Genomic DNA, 24,071 nt, shown 5'->3' with positions numbered 1-24,071 from the left:
CCGACATCGTATGCAACTTCCTATCTTCCTTACGTGTGCTGTTTGTTTCCTCTTCTCTTGATTCCTGAAAGGCCCTCGCTTTGTGATCGGAGGCTTTTGATTTGGCATAACGACCTCCAGCCCACTGCCTTGTTGGGCCAGTTGGAAACGGTCCATTTGGTCAGCGTTCAGCCCGTCCGCGGGGGTGTAGCCATGCAGAAAGGAATAATGCGGCGGTGGGGCTTGATAGCCCACCACGCTTTGGCGAGCATAGTTCTCCTCTGGCCTAGCAAGGCCGGAATGCGTGTAAGGACTCTCCGCCGCTGTATGTAGTGGCGCCGCATTACTCGGAAACCCGGACACTGGAAACCCAGGGTCCGTACCTTCAGACTTGACGAATGTTGGACTTGCTTCTGATTTCAGATACCCATGATTCGCGTCCTGGGCCGCATAAACCATGGTGTCCGGGCTGGTGGTAGGCTGATTGCTCAGATGACTTGTTGGCTGGAGAGGTGGGTAGCCCTGAAGATGGGCGGCGTGAGTTGACTCTTCTGTGCCAAACATCAACGGATGCTGGGGGCCGCTGCTCGACCCCAAGGGATGCTCAGGGACATGGTTGTGTACGGGGGAGAGCAGATCCGTCGAGTATGCTCGTGGTACCACGCCATCATAGGGGGCTGTAGAAGGGATAGGGTGATATGCTTTCAATCGTTTGTAAGTCATTGCGGGAGCGATCACGGGACAGGACTCTTACCCGCTGTCGTGTCGAGGCCCGAGAATTGTGGGCGCATGCCAGCCATTCCCAGACATTTGCGCAGGGAAGAGGCAGTTGCGCCTATGCAAGATGATTGGCCGTCATCTTGACCGTCAGGCGGGCCGGAGACTGGTGACTTCTCATCGTCGACCTGGCTAGGGAGGCACCTCGAGATAAAAGACGGTATCGGCATATTCGTTGAGTCAACCCGTTGTCTTTTTCGAGGGTGCCGTTGGTGATCTGCTTCGAAATATTGTTGCTGTGGTTGTGGCTGATGCTCCTGGAAAGCCTGCTGGTGACCCTGGCCCTGTTCGGTATACGGTTGGGTGAAGTCTGGCAGGGCCGGGTACGGGAAGCGGAGAAAGTCTGTGCTATTGAGGGCTGTGTTTGGTTGCTCTGGGAAATAGAACTGATGTGGAAAGGAATACGTGACTGGCCCTTCGAAGGAGGGTACCAAGGACTGGTCTTGTAGGGCTTGCTCTGATGTATCATCGAGATAGCCGCGGACGCGGCGTTGGGTGAGGTGGCCGCTCTATATAACATCAACTGGCTGCACCATCGAGGCTGAGGGACGGGGAAGGGAGGGGGAAGGGGTGCACGAATGAATGAGGGAAATGTGACACAACGAAGAGAGGTGCGAGGCTAGCACAAGACTCGAGGCGAGCAGGAGGCCGAGGCAAGAAATAAAGGTGAGGATGTGGCTCTGTGTGCAGCAGAGGGCCGGGACGGGCGTCGATGAGGACGGCCAGGGACGAAGAGAGTCCGATGATATATCCAATGCAGTCTGCCGCAAACCGGGGAACAGGAACTGGAGGAGCTTACCATGACTGCTGCAGAGAGGGTGTGTTGGGAAAATGCCCACACACAGTAAACGTATGTGTACTTCGGTCAGAGGTACCAGGTGCACGAAGCAAGGAACCTAAGCCCGGTGAGTGAGCCAAGCAGCAATGCTAGTTGTTTGAGGCGTTGGTCGTAATGCCAGAGCCAGGAGCCGCAAGTACGGGCGCAGGATCAACACAAATCGACACAGACAAGGAGAGGGAAGGAAAAAGCCGCCTGATTTGAGATACCGGGGTGGAGAAGGGGTGCAATTAGGTGTCGACGCAGCTGGGGTTCCTTACAGGAAGACCATCACCATGGTAGCAGAGCACCCTTGGCAGGACAGTGTGGACCACCGCAGCAATGAAGGGCAACAGTGCAACGAGAGGGAAGAAAAAGTGGTGACAGGGCAGGGGGCGTGGCTGTATCGAGATGGAGGTGCAGGGGGGGAGGGGTGACTGATGCAGCACGGCAAGGTACAGAGGAGTACAAGCTACCTCACTAGGTCTGCTGCGAACCGTCCACTCGACTGGCTCCTCCAAGACACCGTTCCCGGTCCTTGTTCTCCTGATTCTTCTGACCGAGTCTGACAAGTGCAAGACGGTGAGCGCCTGGCCAGGGGACAGCGAGAGCGGCCCAGGATGAGAGGCGCGAGCCAGGCCGAAGAACGAGGTCGGGAGAGCCAATCCGGCAATAAACACCAGGCCTGGATCAGATGGGCCACCGATGGCTCGATCCGTGGTTTGGTCTCAGTTCAGCCGACAGACGTCGACTGTGTCCGAATGGATTGCCCTCGTCCGCAAGACGTGTCTAGGTCTGCGCGTGTGCCCTCTGAAGCCGGTGTCGTTGTGGCGGTCGGCCGACTTACACAAGGCGCCACAGCCGCCGAGGTGGCACAGGGCCGTCTGGGAAAGACACAGAGGCAGGAAGCTGGGTTGGCGCCTAGGGTCAAGCTTGGACTCGCAGGCGGTGCTGGCACACGGGGCTCGTCTAGGCTGTGGTCAAGCGGCGTATGACGCGGTGTTCCTTGGGTTGTCGATGTGTCCACCTAGCCGGTCAAGCCCACAGACGACAGTGCATGTGCAAGAGTTGCCTCGGATGTGGGGACACGAGGAGACCAGAGCGGGTCGGGAGCGCCTGCAGTTGGGAGTCGATCCTTACGACCGGTAAAGAAGCGCCGGACGAGCGCCGCTGTCTTTGATTGCGACGTCAGCGAGAGGACTCGAGGAATGACTAACGCATTGTTTAGCTTAATCAGAGGAAAAAGCAAAGCACAGGGAGGAGGAGAAAAAGCATAATTAGAGGAATAGAACTCGGTGAGAATGGCCCGGTGGGGAAGCGGGCAGGCTGTGGGCGTTCGTGCATTGGTGCGCGCCCAAGCGCACTTCGGCAGAGGGAGCCCTGGCTGCAATGCCTCGACCTCTACACCGGTGGTTGCTGCTGCTGCTGCCATATGCCTTGACGAACGATCTAGCTAGAAGAACCTAGGTAGGAAAGAGGGGTAGTTACAGTTGAGCACCGTCCGAGCCTGGAACCTGAGGTGAGGTGGTGATGGCCGATGGGGATGAGCCGCCTCGGGCTGGTGCGTCGAGAGAGCTTGAATAGGCAAGACGAGGCCGGTGGTTGCAGGGTGGAACTAAGACAGAGCTGCGCGGTCGGGGCACGAGTGCAAGATCCCAGACGCGGGTGGTGATGCGGGCAAGGGTACGGACCAAAATGGTTCAACGTCGTTTTCGTGCGGTCTGGTCCTGGACCTGATAGGACTCGGCTCGTTCCGTCCACAGGAAGGAACAGCTCGCGCAGAGAGAGCTGCTCGCTGGCCGGTCTGTCAGTGTTTGGCCAGTCGGTCAAACCGTCAGTCAATCAGTCTGTCCGTCTGTCTGCCTGCCTGTCAGTCTGTCCGTGTCGGACTGCTCGGCAAGACGGCGACCAGTCGTCAGTCAGCGGCCGATCGGTCGGTCGGGAGGTGAGGTGAGGTAGTCAAGAGCGGTCAAGAGAGTGAGCAACAGGGCAAGTGATATGATGACAGAAGCCGAGGGCGTCGAAAGGGGGCGCCGCGGAGGGTGAGCGGGCGATGGTTATCGAGAGGGACGGTCGCCGTCCAGTCGTCGCGACGGGCTTGCGGCTGAGCTGCGACACAACTGCGACAGTGCCAACTCACAGCTTGCCGTTGTACTTTGTTCTGCTGCAGTCTGCAGTCTGCGGTCTGCGGTCTGCAGTAGGCGGGCAGGGAGGAAGCGGACGGGCGAGCCCCAGCGCAAGACGCACGCGATCGGCAGGCCAGGCCCGGCGCAGAATAACAGTGATGGACGGATTCCTGACCGAAGCTGACGATGCGGATCAGAGGAGAGCGGCCGACGGGGAGCTGGACTTTCCAAAGGAGGTTGGTGGTTGGGACGATAGGCAAAGGGCAATAGACGCAACGCAGGTGGGCCAGAGTGTGAAGAGGGATATTAAGGCGGGCGGGCGGACGGCGGGCAGACGGCCCCCTCGCAACGTAGATCGCAGAGTAGGGCAGCTGGCAACAGCGTGGGCGTCCTGCTTCTGGGGTAGCGAAGCAGACAGCCAACCTCGAAGCAGCAGCAAGCAGCAGACGAGCAGCAGCGATGATGGCGGTGGCTGCGGACGAGGTTGGCGGTTGGCGCTGGTGGTGGTGGCCGTAAGCAAGCCGCGCTGTGGCCTGAGTGGTCCGTCGTTCAGTGGCTAGGTCGCAAGGTCGCAAGGTCACTCCTCAGTCTGCCGTGATGTGCAGCTGTCATGTTCGTGCCGGAGGGGGGGGGAGACGGACGAGATGGCGTCGTGGTCTGCGCCTGGCTCCCGTTGCGGGAAGGGGAACCGTCCCAACGGTGTCGGGCTCGGGAGGCCCAGCCAGAAGCAGTCGATCGGATTGGCCTGGGCGGGCAGGGTTGGCTTGACTCGGCTGGGGACGACAGGCCTGCTGGATGGAGGCATATTCCCTGCCCAGCACATGGCTGAAGACGATAGGGGAGCGTCGACTGAACAAGCCAGGCCCGGCTGTGCTGTGGGTGTGGTGCCTGGGTGGGTACGGGGGCCGCTAGCCTCTGTTGTGTGGTCTAGGTGTGGTCTAGGTGCTGCCAATCTCCTTGGTCCCTTGATCCCGGGTCAGCTCGTGGTCTGACTCGACTCCACCTCCTCCTCGTCCTCCTCCTCCACCACCACCACCACCTTCCTTTGTTCGTCACATCGCATCGCATCGCAGCCACGGCCGGCCGGCCGGCCAGCCAGCCAACTTGTCTATCCTCGTCGCCAACTCTCCAAAATGAATGTCCAACGGCCGAACAAAGGCAGGGCCAGAGGCAACAGCCGAAGGCGGGCTCCTCGATCCACCTCCTCATACTCCCTCCGCCACTGCCGACAAGACACATCCCATCCCATCCCGTCCACTACATCTCGACCAGGTATTTGAATCAACCGTGCAATCCTCCCTGTTCGGCCCGTGGTTCCATCTTTGTCTCCGATGCAGTGAATCGCCAGTACAGCCACCTCCAGTAATCTTCATCCCAGCCGGTTAAGTGCAGGGGTGCTGGGATCCAATACAAAATGGCCCTCTGCTGAGTCTGGGTGGCACGGGTAAGCAACCAAGGGTTGCTCGAGTCTCGAGTCCCGAGCCTCGAATCTCATGCACGGAGGGGGCTGCAACACAGCACGTGTGCTCGCCTCTCAGCACTTGTCCGCCTGCACTGCGACTCGCCGTGCCGTCGGTGGCTTAGGGCACAATCAATCACTTCTGATGCTTCAACACCATCGCTTTGGGCATCTCGAAAGATACTGCACTGCATCTTCGCCCGCCCGCCGTCCAGGCTGGGCAGCGTCCTGGCCGCCGACAAGGGATGGATTAATCCTGGCCTCGCCCATTCCGCCGGAACCCGACGCAGCTTCAGTGGCGATCCCTGGTCGAATCCGTCCTCTCCTAGAGGCCTCAGCCGAACTTGGCGCCGCAATAACTGCCCAAATGATCAATCTCACTCTGCATGATGAGCTCCTTGCAGAAAACCGTGCGTCCAGTCATTGCAGCACGACACCACAGGTGCTGCAAGCCAAAGCACCGTGCACACAATAGCCTGACTATTCCCCTGGCAATGGCCGGCCTGGCCACCGTCGCTGCTCCTTGGTCGAACACAACCTCCCCTCCCCCCAATTACCTGTCATGCGTGGTCCCGTCATGCCTGTCTCTCACTCGTTACCGTGGGCCATACGGCAATGTGGTTCTGGCAGACGCCGAGCTGATGCAGGTGGGTGCTCTCCATACCGCCTGCATGGAGTCAGCGCCATTCTACGTGGCCGCCCCAGCGCCTTGCTTACTCTGGTCATGGGAACTGCAATCCTCTCAACAATATCAGATTATCCACTCCTGAGGGAAATGATTGGCAGGTGCCCATCCCAGCGACTGGGTTGTTACAACGTTCCACCGCATGTGCACACTGCACTGCACTCGCTGAGCAAATGACCAAACCGCCTTACTACAGCACTCGAGCTCTGATCTCGTCGCTCTTGCTGGGTTGGGTCAACAAATGGCGACGGCTGGTGACAACTACAACATTCAGGCTCGTGACTTGCGAAGCCTGTCGTGTTTGCATCCTGCACACCCGGACCGTCATGTCCCGCCCCCAGTTGCACAAGCGGTGGCTTCAGGAGTCCTGCAAAACACCCACACCGGAAACCACTCACACCCAAGACATCCATCGGCTTGCCTGCTGGATCGTGCGCCCTGTGTTTCCAACGCACCGGGATCGATCTCGCTTGGGTGTAGTGCGCCACTTTTGCCGTTTTCGGAATACCCTATGGCGAGTCCCGCAAATCAGCGCAGTGCATTAGCCAGAAAGGCAGGAGCCTGACCGCATGACTTGTATCAACGGTGCATGTATATGCGAAAGGGAAACGAGAAGTCCAGAGTCGGATTGTCGGGAAGACGGGGGCTACCCAGGGATCGTGCATTGGGCGCGACTTGACCCAGCAGGCTGGTCAGCCTAGCTATGATAGGAGCATTGCCGATGATGCTATTGTGCATGGCACCCGAATACAGCAAGGACTCGTTTTAGCCGCTGCACGAGGCTCCCTCACCTTTAATCTTTTTAGTGCTGGGGGAGCTCGCGGACAGAGATCAAGCCCAGGTGTGCTTGTTGAGGTCGTGGCGAGCATCGCGCATCACCTCACCACCTTCTTACCCCGATGAACAAAGACAGGCGCATGCATAGTGGTAGCAGACCAGATGGACAATCACCGTCAGAGGCCTGCTGCCGCGCAAACTTGACCAAGTCACCCATAATTGGCAATGCACGAAGGCAAAAAGCCTGGTTCAAGACTGACAAACACGCTGGCAAGCTGTCGGTGTGCGCAACTCCCTGATGGCTTAGGCACGGCAAATACCGAGATCCACATGGACACGTGAATGGTTTCCTTTTGGTTTCCCTCGTCTGGTCTCGCGGTCGGACAACGGAACGACGTTGTTGAGTCCTGCGGGACTGGCCGCGCCTGGACAATCAGAAGCAACGTCCACGCCCAAGTCTTGCTGGTCAGTTCCGTGATCCGCTGTAAACTCAATCGGAGATGCGACCCACGATCTCCCAGATGCCAGCACTGGCGGCAGGGCATAACGGTATGCCCGCAGTCTGGGCAGTGCGCCGAGATCGATCGCCATGTATTCGAGCATGTGCTGTACCATGCTTCACAGGATGCACACTTTGCAGATGCGGGTCTTCACCCCTTGGGCGTTCTGACGAGTCACATGCGACCATCAAGTCCATTTAGTGATCCCTATAACAAGAGAGAGCCCATGGCAGCACCCCGATCGAGGGGTTGGTATCACGATATACTTTTGCTCCTTGAATCCCAAGAGGGTAGTAACGGCGCTCGCAACATTATCTTCCGAGATGGCACAGAATGGCCAGCTCGGTGTCTGACAACTTGGCCGTCACCACTGGAACCTCCCGTTTGAATCCTTCCCGGGGCAGAGACATGGAGAGCAAGTACCGCAACACATTCTTCCCATTGCCATACCTTCCACAGCGCACCCACTTTGGTCCAAGCACCAACTCTCCCAGGGCTCCCGGGCTCCCAGTCTCCCAGACCGGTAAGTGATGCCAGCTTTTGCAGCCTCTCTACCGGCCCATTAGTCCGACATGGCAAATGAAGGACGGTCAGTCGACCATCAATATTGCATCACGAAGCCGTCAGCTTCACTAGTGCAGTGTTCCCCCTAATGCCTCCGTTCAATGAGGCATCGACTGACAAGAAGCTGGCCCCAACACGGATAAGAAGACGTGTTCGCCCCCAGCCCTGTGCCCGTGTTGTGGGGGATCTGCAGCCATTTTCCCATCCGCTGTGTAACTGCGTTTTACACCACTCCAGATCAGCCGTGCCTTCTCTGCATGGCCATCACTACCGGTGGACATAAAATTGCATCGCGACTAGAGAAGCATCGGCGACACGTATCAAGGTCCATCGGGGCCTCGCGGTGCAGCCTACGATCCTCACCTTGCCTCTCCGCCGCCAAACCCTCATTTGTTGATCGTGATCTCAAATGGCAAAAGCATGTGAGAAGTTTCGACGGTACACATACACGCACCTAGGGACGTTGTACGTGAAGAGACACGGTACAGCCAGACGCCGAATTAGGACCCGCTGCTCCAAAGCCCTCTGCTTCGAGTTTGTACTGGCCTCCCCACTGGACCTGGTCTCGGCGGCCGCGTGGGGTGTGCAGCAAGATTCATGGAGTTCTCCACTATTGTACCTTGTCTACACGTGCAGACAACTGCATTCCCGCGCCTCGCGTGCGAGTTACCAGCGTTCTTGGTGGTCTTGATAGCCAGGCACCTCCCCGTTTTCATCGCCAGACGCCCCCCGATTGGAATACATCCTAGTGACAAGTTAAGACCCCGGGCGCAGAAATCGGGTCCGGTCAGTTGGGAGCATTGGCTCCCTTTGCACATCTACTGTCTTCCATAGGCCAGCAAGGGGACTGCGCACTGCCCTGACCTCGTCAATGTCAGAGCAACAGTAAGCTGGAGCTGCTCTTACAATGTATTTCTGCCACGAAGGTCAGGTCTCGTTCGTGCTGATGACGGCTCTACATCGCAACGTAGTGGTGAGTAGGCTCAGCGTCTGCTCCTGGAATTTTCTTTGCGCCCAGACCCACCCTTTGTCTATTCATACCTCCCACGGTGCCCTTCCGGCGAGGTTCCTGCCCAATCGTGAAGGGCGGGTCAAGTCTGTGGCATGGTGATGGGCAGTCATTCCTCCTCGGCTCCTGTTCGCGGTTCGAGGCGGGATGCAGCCAGGCATATCCTGACCCAGGACGGCGGCTCGGCGGGAATACCCAGCAGACCTGTTCCCTGCATGGAGCACAGTGGGGACTGGGTCGAGCACCCATTGACGGCACCGCGCCCCGCGTCTCGCGGATCGTGAGCTTCAGAAAAAGTCTGCTCGTGGGAATCTGGATGGCCGGAGCACGGTTTGCAGCCGGTCTGTGCCCAGGCAGTTCGGACCGGTAGGCTACCCGAAGAGCAGCGCAAGCGATCTGAAGCAAGACTCGGCGGGGATCAAAGTTCCGGGCCAGCATCAGGTGGCTTTCTCCAGCTGGCAGCAAAGGTCGTCATCCATATTGGGTCTGTTCACCACCTGGGAGGGAGCCCCAGAGCTGTGGGAGGGGGGGGGGGCCATGGTTGATCTGCTGACAGCATGGAAGTAATGGGCACGGGTCGCCACTTGGCCTTTTCAGGGCACATCGCCATTCCACATTGGCCTCTGTCGACGTCGCCCTCGCGCTGGCAAAGGCCTGGGGTTGGCTGCGGCTCCACATGGCGCGACCGGTGAGCAATTCGCCGTTTTGCCTTTTGACCGCTTGACCGGTGCAGGCAGGGCCGACAACGAGCGAGCCGACCACATGCATCTCTCTGTGCCCTATCCGGCTACCGGTGAGGGAGGGTCCCAGCGCAGGGCAGGACGCAACTCGCCAAATCGTCTGGTTTCCTGCAGGCCACGGTCCTGGTTCCCATCTGCCAGCGGCTCAAAGAGGAAAGGGGGGTGGGCGCTGCAAGTCGGCGAAGGTCGGGAATGGTCCCAGGGCAAACATGGATAGGCCGAAGCCAGGGGGGTGGTTCCCCCTTCCGCCCACTGCGCCGAGTCGCCAGCCTCCACTTCGTCGTTGGAAGTTTGCACGATTGATTTCTAGCTCTCATCCACCCTCTGGTCGCGTCTTGTTTGCCTCGCTGTCGGTCGGCCGCCTGCTTGATCTGGGCACCCTCGCTCCCTCCCTCACCGGACTGTGCGCGGTACGTTGCGCAGTCTGTCACTGTACCTGTCGTATGTCCTTCCTCGACGGCGCCGCCAGTATCAAAAGGGCCTCGGTCAGCCCGGCATCTTGCTCACACGACACGCGTCAACTGCACGAGCACGTATGGCCACAACAGGGAGGAAATGATCCGCCTCACGTTGCTCGAAGGCGTGCCTAGCCGGAGTCACTCCACCCCCGACACCCATGCCGATAGTGGGCGTTCTATGCCCATAGCCGGGTGCACACAAACGTCGCGGTGCTGACGCCCAAACTCACGGCCGGGTTTCAACAGCTCGTGGTGCCTTTCTCATACGTGAAAAAGCAAGCAGCTGCGTCCTACCGCGAACAGGGCTGGCCCATCGAGAGAATCCCGAGCCCAGTCCCGCCGTTGTTTGCCCTCTTGATGCAGTTGATCTTGTTGCTGTTGTTGTTGTTGTTGTTGTCGTCGTTGTCCAACCGGTCTGACTGTGAAGTCATTCCCTCGGTCCAGACACCTTGATTCATCCCATCGCCTCGCGGCGTGAAATCAGGCCATATCTGGAGGCTGGCATACGAGGTCAGGCATGACCCTCGGCATCTGCAGAACTTTCTGTGATAGATGCTGCACTTGCTTGCAGAGGGTAACCCATACTGCCCTGTCCGACTGAGATGGACAGCGGCCGATTGATCGGAGGCCTCACCCCATGTAGAATCGTACAGTCGAGCAAATTCCATGCCCTTGTTCTCGCACTTGCAGACGCTCACGGTTGATCTCCGGCCCTCTTCTGTCCACTTGGGCAACGCCTTTTGCGACTCGCTCGTGAGTGGGTTGGCAGGGTTGGCTTCAAGTATCGGATTTTTCGGCAGGATAAGACTTGCCGCAAAACCTCTCTGCTGCCCCAAACCGTGGCTTTCCCGGCGCATTGCCCCCCGGGTAGTCAGTCTGTAGTCTCGATCCTTGGTCTACTCGTAGCAAGCGGTTGGGCGCCGTGTTAAATATTGGGGCCAGGTCTGAGACAGCCCCGTACTCCGGACCCGTACCGGGGCCGAAGGCGGCCTGCTCCTATGCACATGTGGACCCTTGTCATGCCCTAATACCACCTCAAGCAAAAGCAATCAGGGCAGCGGCGCGGTCGGCCTGTGACGACCAAAATCATTCGAGTCTACCGCAGCGGTCTACCTGCGGCCTCAAGTCACTGGGTACTGTGACCAGACAGTCATGTATGGCACGACGTGGGCAGTGATTGTGCTGGGCAAACCGGGTTGAACAGAGGAGTGATGGACCCTTGAGCTTCCGAGTTCTTGTTCAAAGCGACCAGTTAGTTGAGTGACGACGGAGCCGACATATCTGGGTCGCTTTTCAAAGTTCTGCAGACCTCGCTCCATACTCAGGCTGCCTCTGAAACGCAGTTGCCAGAGTTTTGGGAATCATCACTGGCGCTTGAGACGAAGGCCCATATTCATGCGTACAAACTCATCCTCCCAGAGCTGCATATCACCGACTCTGCCACCACCACAGACCAGGTAAGCAAACATTCCAAAGCACTCCTTTCCTGGCGCTTCTTGTTCGCATTGCCGTCGAGCATTACTGTGCTGACAAATTACACATCAAGCCTAGGAAGGGAAGGAGGGCCAGCACTGTGGCTCCAGCGCGCACAACATTCCTCACATCTTCGCCCACGCAGGACGTCAAGTCGCAATAGTTCAGCAGTGACACAGACCCTTGTCAGCTCTTCACCAATACCTCAGACATCCGATCGTACGTCCTGAACCCTGTGACATCTCTCCTCGAGGTATCTGCTCCCTCAAAAGCAGTCCCGGTGCGCCCAAGGTAAGCCTCAGCCTGTCCCAGCCCCCCCCCCTCCCCCGGTGGAATACGGTCGAGCGGGTGGTCTTTGATGGTGGGCCTGCTATTAGAGACGCTGCCAGTAGAATGCTCGTCAGTGGGAGGACCTCCACCTGGATGGTGGGACACTCCCTGGTGGGATAGCCAGCGTTTAAGTCTCGTGCGGGCTGGGGACAAAGATCACAGGGGCCCTTCGAGCAGAGCCCTAGCCCTCCCATGTCATCTTGGAGTCACCCGCAAATCCTGACCACGTCCTTCAGGCCCAATCACACCAGCCTCCCCTGTACGATCGGGTTGAGCACCTGCAGGGGAACACTGGGGCCAGGACGTCCAACGACTCGTATCCCACCCACCTCCACCACCCAGCTTCCCCGGAGACACCAAACCAGGTCCTCGGGGCCGCTGGGCTGCTTGCTAGACATCTCCTATAGGCTGTCTCAGATTGGCACGCCTGCGGTTCGGCACGAACCTTCCGACTCAGGCCCGGCCTGTCAGATATCAGCTTTGGATCAAGCCCAGCCTTCTGGGCCTTCGTGGGAAGTACTTGGAAAATACGGCCCGAATCCTGCCTGGCACGCAGTCTTTGATTTTACCAGCACAAACATCGTCCACGGCCGCTCGTTTATTCCCCTGGACGCATATCGCCTCCAACGGCGCAGACAGCCACCACTAAACCCGCACAGTACTGCCCTTTTTCCAGGGAAAGGAACAGGCCTGCCATAGACCAGGGGCCGGATTCGATATGGATTTGACCTCGGAGGCGATCCACGACGTGATACACCCGACAGCCATCTACGAAGTGCCAGCCGACCGCCTCGTGCCAGTCGCAGACCAGACCGACCCGCTCGAACCGGCCTGGGAGGACTCGCAACTAAACATTAAAAACCGAATCGACAGCACCGCGCCTTTGCGATCAGCACTCTGGAGCATAGATGGCGGTGCCGGGCTGGGAACACAATACTTCGCGGTTGCTACTTTCATTGAAGATGCCCCCCCAATGCGCTTCGATGTCTTCATATCCGAGAAGGCCACCGAGTCGCGGCTGATACGACGGCTCCTAGACCTGGACGATGCCTTCCACGCCCGTGACCGCAACCGAGTCCAGCAGCAAGCCATCGCCGCTTACCTCGTGAGGGCCCTGCAGATATGGACGACGGAAGTGTACGGGCTTGAGAGGGTCAGGGAGATGTACTACAACCAGCCCTTCGGGACCCGAATCGTTTTTGAGAGCCTCCCTCTGAACGTCCGAGATGCCAAAATTGTCATTGGTCCAATGCACAATCTCGAGTACCACCAGCTCTCCCCTCGGGAGTTGGGGAAAATGTGGCAGATGGGCGTGGATCAAATGCCGCCGACTGTTGACATCTTCAGTCTGGTATACGTTAGACAGTTGCAGGACAGTGTGTGTCTGGTCAAATACCGTGGAGGTGAGGAGGGCACAGAGGCGCTCTGGGCGCTGAAGGCCCTCATCAGCAGCGTGAAGTACATGTACCACGAGCTGAGAAACCTGCTGACCATGCCACCCCACCCGAACGTGCTCGGCCGACCGACCAAACTAGTTACGAAGAAGATACGTTCCAACGCCCGGAGGACGGTCGTCATTGGGTTTCTAGAGCCATACTACTCCGGGATCAACCTGCGGGACTCGCTGCCGGTGCTACGGATGAACAACATGCTCCGCCTCGAGGACCAGATCCGCTGGGCCAAGCAGATATGCTCGGGGCTGGTCCACATCCGGCACAAGGGCAACATTTACTACGCGGACATGCGGCTGGACCAGATCGTCATGACGCACGACAACACGCGGCCGGTGATCCTCGACTTCGAGCAGCGGGGCGTGTGGTGCGAGTTCGCCTCTCCCGAGGTCAACGCACTCGAGTACATGCGCATCCTCGCCAGCGACGACTACGACGACGACGACGACGACTTCGGCGACGACGGCGGGGACGGCGACAGCTACGTGACGGTCCCGACGGCGGCGGAGACGGCCCAGCTCCGCAACCGCGCCCTCCGCGCGCGCTACGCCGCGCTCCTCAGCCAGCTGCACCCGGGCTGGCGCGACCTCGGCGGTGCCGACGGCCACTACCACAACCCGGCGCACGGCTACAACGTTGCCTGGGCGTGCCTGACGCCCGCGGAGCAGGAGCGCGCCGAGGTCTACATGCTGGGCCGCCTCCTGTGGTGTGTCTTCGAGGGCATGAGCGCCCCGCAGCGCGGCGCCGTCTGGCAGTCGTACCGCAACGAGCCCGAGTTCGAGTTCCCGGCCTTCGCGCGCACGCCCCCGGAGCTCAGGGGCCTCATCGAGCGGTGCACGGCTGGCAGGAGGCCGCAGCTCAGCGGCCTCGTCGTCCGCAGGGGGAGCAAGCTCGAGATGCGCGGCGACACTGCCGACGGGCCGCCGGGGCTTGAGTCATCGGAATCGATGCAGCCTGCGGAGCAGCATATAAAACGTAACAAGAGCCCGGAGGCTAAGATCCGCATGATACGCCAGGTTGCTGCCGACTTCTGGGGGGAGGAGATCGCCTGGGCTGAGGACTTCTTGCTCGATAGGGAGAGGAGGATGAAAGACGGGACTTGGAATGAGAACATATTCGGCCGGCCTTCGCTTGGGGAGGTTGACGGCGCGCTGGCAGCTTTCCAGCTCAAGGTGCTAGGAGAGTGAGTGAGTTTTGAGTGAGGGTGCTTTTGGCTTTTTTGGCGGCGGGCCCTTTTTTTTTTTTTTTTTTTTTTGTTGGGAGTTCAGATTTTTTGGAGTTTTGGAATCTGGGAGCTAATGGTCCATAGAGGAGAGGGTTCGGCGGAAGCTGGCGTACAGCCTGGTGCTTACGAGCGCTCTGCGCCCTCCCCATACACGTGAACAGTCAGCATTGCTTTTCATCGACACTTGAACCAGCATAGCCTGAGCGACGCTATCACCAAGAACATAGAAAGACTTCAGAAGGTATTGAACAAGTAGATTTGATTGGAGACATTCCTCACTGTCAAGATGCTGGGGTATCTGAGTATCATTTGTGAATGATTATTATGGGTAAATACAGCATCGACGGGGGAAAGAAAACCTGCGTCTCTCGTGTAACAATACAGACCTGAAATATTGAAAGTCGAAATCAGTCTATGCGTCGCTCCTCCTCGTAGTCACAAAAGAAAACCTCTCACAGTGACAAACCGGACCAGCACGGTTGCTCCCCTGTTTCTGACCTTTACTTCTCATGTCACTTCACCCTCTTGGCCCCGCCCTCTCTCCCGTTTCCGCCGCCTCTGCTCCGCTTGTTGCCCGCCGTATTGCCACCGCCCCTTCTACTGGGTACGGACGTGTGCGCATCTGGGTTTGGGGCCGGCCGAATGCTCCTCATGCGCAAGATGAGATCCCTGAGTCGTCCCATGTACCCTGCAGGCGGGGCATACGCGCTCAGGTGGTCCTCGATCTCCTCGAGCGTCTCGATCCACTGGTTCTGCTCGGGCAGCTGAGCGAGGACGTCAATTACAAATGCAGATGACCCATGTGTCTGCCCTCCGATGAGTCGATGGTAGAGATTGCTCTCATTCAAGGTCGGTGCTGTTGCGGTCTGTGTAGGTAACGAGGATGCGGCGACAGGGCTGTCTGTTGAGGTGATGCTGGTGGGGGAATAGGTGACTTCACGGTTCCAGTACAGCACAATGACATGCAGGATCCCCACAAGTGTTCGAGCTGCGCTGGCTCGTTCTATGGGAGACGATGGTGCGTCAGACCTGTTTTGTAAGACAGCCTGGATCGTAGACACGGCCCTCTCAATATGCGCGGCCGCCCACGGAACATCCGGATTGCCCTCCGTGGCGCTCTTGCCAATTGATGCCCCGGACGGGTCATGAGAAAAGGCGTCCAGATCGCCAAGTACGCGGTCGACGCGCTGCTGAATCTTTCGAAACGGATCGCGGGCTTTGGAGCTCGGCTCGAGAAGTCTCCAAAAGTAGGCAAAGAACTCCTTATTCGTCATAAGCATATTCGCCACCGTATGGGTGAGGTCCTCATAGCAAACCAGTGCGTCTTCCTCGGGAACTGCTTGCAAGTTGTCGAAAATATCAGGCCGGAAGCGATCGCAGGCGTAATCATCAAGATCGGGGTCCTCCACAGACGCCAGGATCTCGCGCACCTCCTGTAGGTGGGCTGGGTTGACCTCGGCCGTGGAGTCAGGAGATCTAATACTACAATGTAAACTAGTGGCCAGCTGGTCAAGGTGGAAATCGGAGATCCTCTCGAAAGGGTGGCCCATCTCGGTTGGGTATCCATCTGGTCCAAGGTGTTCTGGGGACCCAGAGTCATGGCCAGCCGTGTGATAGTTGACCTGGTCTAGCAAATAAATCAAATGCTTGCAGGGCCTCTCACTGTCCCCCATGCAGAAACACTTTGGCTTGCGATATTGGCTTTTGGGAGAGCCTACGCGGATCGATCTGCGTGCGCGTACGGTTTCGAGTATTTCAAAAGCGTAGAAGTGGCTGTCGTTCTCGACGTGTGACCGGCACCACTGTAGGACGAATTGCGATGGCTGCTGGTCGGGCTTCGCGCGGAAGAGTTGTCTGACCCCCTTCTGGGTCTCACGGTCAAGATCCGAGATGTCGTAGCTGATATCCGTGGTGGGCGAGCGGACGACCACCGAAGCTTCCTGGCCGTCGTCATCATCCACTGACGCATCGCTGCCGTCGGATTCCTGGTCGGAGTCCTGACCGGAGTTGGACTCCCGCTGGCTCTGGGAACGGGTGGTTGGAGGCATGCTTTCAAGTGAAAGCCGGCTAAACTTGGAGACGGGGGCAGATGAAGACATCAATATGCTCGACAAAGACGAAACAACTTTGAGTCGGCCCAATCCAGCTTGTGGCAAGGAGGCGGCAGCTATATACCGGGCAGGCCTGGAGGCAGGCCCATCAGGTACCCCGGTAGATTGACAGAGCCCCCAAATCGAGACGAGGCCAGCCTGTGTTGGTTGATGTGGGACGGGATGGGATGGCAGACGTGTTGGGGGGGGAGGGGGGTGAAAGTAGATATGTGCAAGAGTCAAGTCAGAGCATGGGGTCCGGCGGATCTGAGGCTGGTATCCTTGCACATCCCAACCGGGTCCCGAAGACAGCTTGTTGATCCTCCAAGGTCACGTCGACTTGATGCCCACCACGGCGCCGCGGCAACACTTGTGTGGAGGTTGCGGTGGCCTCGAGACCTTGCAGGCTGCACCTTGCAGCAGAGACGGCGACACGGCTGCCGTTGGGGCAGACTGGTAATCTGAAGAGGCACAGCCGGCCAAGAGCATGGGCTCCTTGCCGGGAGACGATATGGAAGGGGAAGGGGGAGGATGGATCTTGGGCCAAGAGGAGCTGTGATGATGCACTAGATCAAGCAATTGCTACCATGGCGGCAGGTGCCTGGCCCAGAGACAGAGCCCCCCGGACTGCAGCAATAAGGAGGGCCAGGCAAGTAGCGGCCAATACGTGTTGAGAAGAAGGCTGTTGCTGTGTTGGGCATGGCTGGGCAAAGAGTAGACGGGGGTGTTCACGACTGCACCGGTAATAACAGACAGAAATCCATCCACGGCGTGCACGATGGGAGACGGCACAGCCCCCGGGTCGAGTGGTACATGGATTCTCGGTCGAGTGGCCATGTCAGCTCCCAACAGCCGCGCTGGCGCAGTAGACGAGCCTTGCGAGAGACAGGCGCGGTCTGGCACTGCGACTCTGTCGGCCACGGGGAGCTGGCGTGGTGTGCAGAACGCTCGGGGCAGCCTTCGATGGGGTTGGACAGCTGCATCTCGGGGCCTGAACTTCGTTGGCCGGCTCGCACTGAGAGGTCGTGTGACGGTCGGCGAGGTGGGCATGTCTGCCGGGGCTGATCTGAAATCTCTGTGGCGTCTACTGTCCATGCCGTGGTGATGTGCTCGACGGTCCTGGTGGGAGAGCTGGGTGAGGTTGTTGGTGAATGCGGTGGACAGAGGCAGAGCAGGGATGTTGATTGGGTAGGATGCGGTGCGTCTCATTGTTGCAACCTCTCCGTGCCACTGCAGAAGTGATGATTGATCCCTCTCGCACTCAAAAAGGCACGCAGTCGAATGGACCAGCAAAAAGACTCGGGGCAGGAGCCTGAGCCTGACCTCTGACCCCAACCCCCAACGGTGACTGACAAGACTCGAGGCACATCTGACCCGTGCAACCACAGCACGACCGGAAGGAACACTGCGAAGGCAGCAGAAAACTACTGTAAGCGTCAACGGCAACACGTCAGACGGCACGACACGCAATTCATTCATTCATTCGGCTTACGGCTCCTTCCACCATGTTGTACAACAGGCCACACACACCCACTACACACAGCCTCACGTCGGATGCCAGGCCTGCCTGCCCTGGCTGATTGATATAAACCCCGTTGTCACCGCCAGCTTCTGCGGCCACTTCTCGCGGCCCTTCCCACACACACCACACCAACCACACACACACACATACTCCCAACTCCTCGAGCCACTTCCCACCGGGCCCCCCTCCTGCTTCTGTCCTGCCGTCCTACCAACCAGCCTGGCCTCTTTCTGGGCCCCGCCCGACACTTGCAACCTCAACTCGCCCAGCGCCTTGTTCCGCCCGCCCGCCTGCCATCGCCGGCTGTGCCGCACAGCCCTTGGATTGGCCTCATGCCGGGCCACCAACCCGCCTTGACAGAGCCCTCTCGAGACCAGCTACGGCAGCCAGATGTCAGTCACGGGGCAGACACACGCCCTGAGCTGTGCAGTGCATTTACCTGATCTCATGGACGAGCCAACCGTTAGCGGCATTCCTCGATGCGACGTCAGGGTGTGAGTCCGACATTGGAATCCGTGGTGAGCCACAGCAGCACGCTCGCCCGGCCATCTCGACATCTCCTCTCCAGACAACGCCCATTTCAACCCAGGCGGGTGCCTTGCTCAGCCTCGTATGGGCCACAAACAACGACCTTTTACCTCGCAAAGTATTTTCTTCTGTTGACAAGGCCCAGCGCTTGCTCTCGCCTGGTCAACGGCAAACCGTTGCCTCCGTGGTACCTCGGCCTTTCCCGACCACAACCATCTTCATCGAGGAAACGTCGGGCTTGCTGCGTGCTACCATCCATCGGAAAGGGGCGTCTGACCCCGTTTGTGTCACACGAACCAACCAGCCGGTAGCTGCAACATTGCTGTGCCGTACCCATCTCCAAGCCGTCCGCGAAGGTTGCCTTAGGGGCCGGCAAGGCACCAATCGCCGCCGCTCTCCTCCCATCATCTCGTAACATCTTCGTGCGCCTCGTCCCTTTCCCCCAAGCTGCTCGTCAGCTCCGAGCTAGCTGTGCCTCTCTCCAGCATGGTTGTAGGGCTGCACATCGTATATCGACACCCAGTCGTGAAGTACATGGAGTACACCTTGCTTTCACCAGGTCTGTTCCTCTCATCTCGTTCAATCTCTGACTCTCCGTGAGCGACCAACCCTGTGAGCGTGCCAACAACCCCTTTCAACTCGCAGGCAGCGCCTGGGCCAGTAGGGTCACCTTGGTCAGCCGTTGCTCGGCCCAGGTGAGCGAGTAGGTTGTGTGGGGGCAAGGGAGCTACGTCCCGGAGGGCCATCGTCGCCACCGGATTGGATGCCCTTGCGAGCATGCACCCAGGGGTAGGCGAACGAGTAATCTTCCATTGTTCCATTGTCTCAGCCCTACGAGATCTATCCGCGGCCCGGGCAATTCTGTGCGACCCAATCACCTTGCCGAACCCTGTGCCGAAGTTGTCCATGTCATCTGCGCATACACTCTACGGTGCCCGGTCGGTCCCCTTGCGAACTGCATAGTGCGTCGATCACCCATGCAGTCATGTCGTGAGTGACCGAATCGAACTGCTGGAATGCATCTTCTCTGTGCGCTTGTGGGTACTTCTGCTGCCGGACAGCCCCCAGGTCCCGGGACACCAGGCTGAGACTCGCTGCCTACATAATGGACAGCTGAGGGGATTAGTTGCACTCGGTGATCACCATGCAAAGTTTCAGAAAGCATGTGTCACCGGTCAGCACGGGCAATTTCCATCGACACGGTCGCCAAGGACTAAAACAGGGAACGAGCAGTGACCAGAATTAGAGTTCACCCCAGCACACGCATGGAGCAGACCTGTAGAGCAATCAGTGACACCACGAGCTTGACGCGATATTCGTACTGAGCAAATGGGCGACCTGTGCCCTACGCTCGAAAACAACACACCTCCCGATGCCTATTTGATTGATTGGGCAAGACTGACTGATGCACGACAGATTACAAGTCTTTGGGGCACAGCGGGCCATTCCAGGACGTGACCGCGTTTCGAGAACTTCAACCTCGTCGTTTACAGAGTAGTGGATGTATGTATGTATTTTTTATGCAGTAATAATAACGTATCTTCCATTGTGGAAGGATAGCCATGCTATGAACGTGGCATAATTGCTTGCGCATGCTCTCTTGGGCACTCCGCAAAGCCTGCCAGATTCAGTTTCCGGACTTTGGGTTCTCACGCAGAGCTCCCCAGCGTTGCTCAAGTGCCACTTCCTCAGATCCTCTCGGTGAATGTCAACGGGCAATCATCCTGAATTGTTTATTGTCAGCTGTGCACTTCTCGCTCTCCAAGGCTTTCCACCACCGTCTTGACGTCTTACCTTGGGAAATATGGTTGCAAACACCTTGATCTCCTCTGATAGCGGCGTCGGGTGGTGTGTCCAGTCAAGTAGCAACGACGCCTTTCCAAGCAAGAGCGCGAGATTGAGCTGCGCATAGTGCTGCCCAATGCAGACATGTGGGCCGGTGCCGAAGACGAGAAAGTTCTTTGCACCTTTGACCTCTGCGTCGCCAGTATAGTAGCGCTCCGGGTCGAACTCATCTGGGTTCTCGTAGACGTCTGGATCTCGAAGGGCGAGGTAGGTTGTGGGGACTACCATAGCACCTAGATGGGATATTGCCATTAGCTTTCTATCTGGCGTGTGCCACCATGGTGGTGCTCAGACTCAAGTGATTCAAGATGGGCTCTAAATTAGCAGCTAAGTAAATGTTTACCTTTAGGAATGGTATATATATTTATAATTAAGAAAGGCTTTTTAACTTTATAAGGCATTATAATTATAAGTAGCTAATACCTTAAAAGCTTTCTTATAATTGCTTAAGTATAAGTAATTAATTTAAGCTAGTTTATAGATTTTTTTTTTCTTTAAATTAAAGAAAGAATTAAAGAATAAAAATAAAAATAAGAGTATAAATATATAAATATATAAATATATAAATATATAAATATATAAATATATAAATATATAAATATATAAATATATAAATATATAAATATATAAATATATAAATATATAAATATATAAATATATAAATATATAAATATATAAATATATAAATATATAAATATATAAATATATAAATATATAAATATATAAATATATAAATATGTGAATATGTAAATGTGTGAATGTGTATGTATTTCTCTCTCTCTCTTTTTCTCTCTCTTTTTCTCTCTTTCTTTCTCAGTATGTATATGTGAGTGGGACCCCAGACTTAAGTGATTTAAGATAGGCTTTAAATTAGCAGCTAAGTAAATGTTTATCTTTAGGAATGGTATATATATTTATAATTAGGAAAAGCTTTTTAACTTTATAAGGCATTATAATTATAAGTAGCTAATACCTTAAAAGCTTTCTTATAATTGCTTAAGTATAGGTAATTAATTTAAGCTAGTTTATAAATTTTTTTCTTCTTTAAGTTAAAGAGAGAATTAGAAAGTAAAAGTAAAAGTAAGAGTATAAATATATAAATATATAAATGTGTGAATATGTGAATATGTGAATATGTGAATGTGTGTCTCTCTCTCTCTCTCTCTCTCTCTCGGTGTGTGTGTGTGAGTGGGATCCGGCGGTCTAAAATCAACTAACCTAGGTCAACCGCAGCATGAATGTCTCCTTGACGGACTTTCAGGTTCTCTTCACGTACTCTGTCTAAAATCTGTTTCAAAACTGTCAGAATGCTCCTCGGTAAACTGTCAGAATGCTCCTCGGTAAACTGTCAGAATGCTCCTCGGTAACAATTTGGCCCAGGTAATATCTGAGAGCGAGAGAGAAGACACAATTTCCTCGACAAGTAATTTTTCCGCACGTACCTCTGGTCTCTGTGCCACGGTCTGGAATAGCCAGATAGACGCGCTGCTTGTCGCATCCTGCGAGGCGAACAAAAACGTAAATATGGTTTGGGCGATTTCGTAGTCGGTAAACTCCCTCAGAAGTGGCGACGGCTTCTCGAGGCCCTCAGTGTCCGTGAAGTCACCTGTCGCCTCAGCCTCACGCCACTTCTTCGAAAGCACCATGTTTCGAATCCACGCGTCCATAATACAGCTCGGTTCCTCCCCAGCTTCCATACGCTGTTTGCTCTGGGCAGAGGCCTTGGAGAACTCCACCATGACCATGTCGCTGGCCTTCTTGCCGTACCATGCCTTAGTGAAGGGAATTATGATAGGGAAGTTTACAAGCTCGAGAGCAGCTGTGATCAGGTAATAGTCATCGGCAATTTTCTTTACGGTCTCGTCGGACACGTGATGGCCACAGAACGTCCGAAGTGATACCGCGCACATCAGCTCGCGGAATTCATGCATGAATGGCACGGGCTTGTCGCCGGCGTCCTATATCCCGTGTCAGCTTTCTGCTTCATAAGGTAACCGGCACAGATATCAGGTCTTATCAAGGGACCTCTTCCGAGCACTTGGGGGATGGATATGTCCTCGTTAAAATGCGCACCTTAGTGACCTGGAGAAAACGCTTGAAGTAATCGTAATATACTTCCTCTTGACCGGGTAGATAAGACTGAAGCGCCTTTCTAGTGAATAGACCATTTAACCCTTTCCGGTAGTCAATGTGGGCTTTTCCATCCAGGAAGACCCAGTTGTCAGACCCTAACAATTTATGTGCTACGTCGACGACGCAAGGCTTCACATAGGCGGGAGAATTAAACACTCTCCTTGCCATGTCACGGGTGGAGGCGATGACGACAAATCTGAGCCGACATCTTAGTCAATTCAATTCCTTATACGAGAGGCCATGAAAGATTTAGTACTTGTGGAAGACGGAGACACAGCTGAGAGGACCGCTGAGCCATTTTGCGTAGTACTCCTCAAACTTTGGATTGATGGATTGCAGAAAAGGTCCCATCAAGGGCTTCTTGAAGACCGGGCCCACGATGCTACCCTTGTTCAGTATGTATCTGACTATACAACAATTGCTACCAGTCAGCTAAATGTCAACCTTTGCCGGAAGAACAGGGCTCACTCTGATCATAGGCAACAATGGCTGCTAGAACAGCAACAGTGAAAGTCCACGGGCTCGCATTGGCGAAGAGGTCGGCGAGGTACTTGATCTGGGAAGGCATCGACTGCGGGTTGTAGTCATGCCCAACGCCGGCTGCGGGCGACGCCATGATGGTTGCATTGGTCTCCATGGTAGCCAATTGTTGGACCACGAGGAGTCTGGAGGAGACGGCGGATGATGGTGAGGACGTTGTCGTGTTTCCCACTCGGGTGCCCAGGAGCGACAAGAAGCGTGGCTGGGCCAAGAGACAGGATTTGCGAAAAACAAGCAAGCGGGTGTCAGCAACGAGATTCCGAAGGCGGCCACCCCCTCTCGCCCCCGTGAGACCAGACCTGTCACGCCGATAAGCCGGGGGCATTCCGGCCGAGAAACCCGCGCATGCCTATTCAGAATAGGCTTAAATGATTTCCCCTTGCGTACCGATACATGAGCCCAAGCACTCTCACCGAGTTTCGCCGCGTACCTGCATGCTCTAGCTCGACCGAGAAGGGGAGGTCTTCCGGGGCTGTCAGCCGCGGGGTTGAGCCGGTGTGGCTGGATTTTTCTAGAGTTGGGACCAACACCGTCATCATGTTTTATGAGATCATTCATCAGTGGTCGAGGTTTGGGAAGAAGCATCCACCCGCACCCATCACAACCGGCTACCTGATCAATATGGTAGTCCAGGTGCTGGACGGAAAGGAGAGGCGCCGGTCGAGTATTTCAGTCAATCAGGTCGAGCTTGTCAAGGCCACAGATATTCAGTCCTGGCAACAGCAACACCTTAGATGCTATATCTCACCGGATATAACGAGTTCCTTAGTTGTGTGGAGATTTCCCGGGTGCTCTTCAGGGAATTTGCAAGCTTATTTGCGGCGTCGCCTCTGATTAGCCGTTGGAAAGTCTTGGGACTCGGCGCGCAGAGGCGATATAATGCGGCACAGGATATAATGCAGCCTATCATGTCTTCGCCGATTTATAATAAAAAGAAATATTAATTTATATAATACTCCTTAATAATAATAATAAGGATATTATTAAATAACCTTTGCTATATAGTATATTATATTTATATATATAATTATGTAATTTTATAT

General features: G+C 56.0%; 4 protein-coding genes across 4 annotated transcripts; 1 reads left to right on the top strand and 3 right to left on the bottom strand.

Annotated features, from left to right (window-relative positions):
• Positions 1–10,181: 10,181 nt before the first annotated feature.
• Positions 10,182–10,748, bottom strand: INS49_010385 (uncharacterized protein; the record flags this gene model as incomplete). The annotated part of the gene is made up of 2 exons (XM_043171111.1): positions 10,182–10,389; positions 10,543–10,748. The coding sequence occupies 2 exons, from the start codon at positions 10,746–10,748 to the stop codon at positions 10,182–10,184; spliced, it is 414 nt and encodes a 137-aa protein (XP_043025676.1).
• A 1,664-nt stretch (positions 10,749–12,412) lies between these two features.
• Positions 12,413–14,332, top strand: INS49_010384 (uncharacterized protein; the record flags this gene model as incomplete). The annotated part of the gene is made up of 1 exon (XM_043171110.1): positions 12,413–14,332. The coding sequence occupies one exon, from the start codon at positions 12,413–12,415 to the stop codon at positions 14,330–14,332; it is 1,920 nt and encodes a 639-aa protein (XP_043025675.1).
• Positions 14,333–14,882: 550 nt separating this feature from the next.
• Positions 14,883–16,418, bottom strand: INS49_010383 (uncharacterized protein; the record flags this gene model as incomplete). Its single annotated transcript, XM_043171109.1, has 1 exon — positions 14,883–16,418. The coding sequence occupies one exon, from the start codon at positions 16,416–16,418 to the stop codon at positions 14,883–14,885; it is 1,536 nt and encodes a 511-aa protein (XP_043025674.1).
• A 3,780-nt stretch (positions 16,419–20,198) lies between these two features.
• INS49_010382 (uncharacterized protein) lies at positions 20,199–22,656 on the bottom strand (the record flags this gene model as incomplete). Its single annotated transcript, XM_043171108.1, has 5 exons — positions 20,199–20,234; positions 20,305–20,588; positions 21,574–21,643; positions 21,798–22,313; positions 22,429–22,656. 5 exons carry the CDS (start codon positions 22,654–22,656, stop codon positions 20,199–20,201), a joined length of 1,134 nt encoding a protein of 377 aa, XP_043025673.1.
• Positions 22,657–24,071: the final 1,415 nt, after the last annotated feature.

This window comes from Diaporthe citri (assembly GCF_014595645.1).
Source record: "Diaporthe citri strain NFHF-8-4 chromosome Unknown scaffold_4, whole genome shotgun sequence".
Lineage (NCBI taxonomy): Eukaryota > Fungi > Ascomycota > Sordariomycetes > Diaporthales > Diaporthaceae > Diaporthe > Diaporthe citri.
Note: the sequence above shows the minus strand (reverse complement) of the source record. Positions and strands in the feature narration are given on the sequence as shown.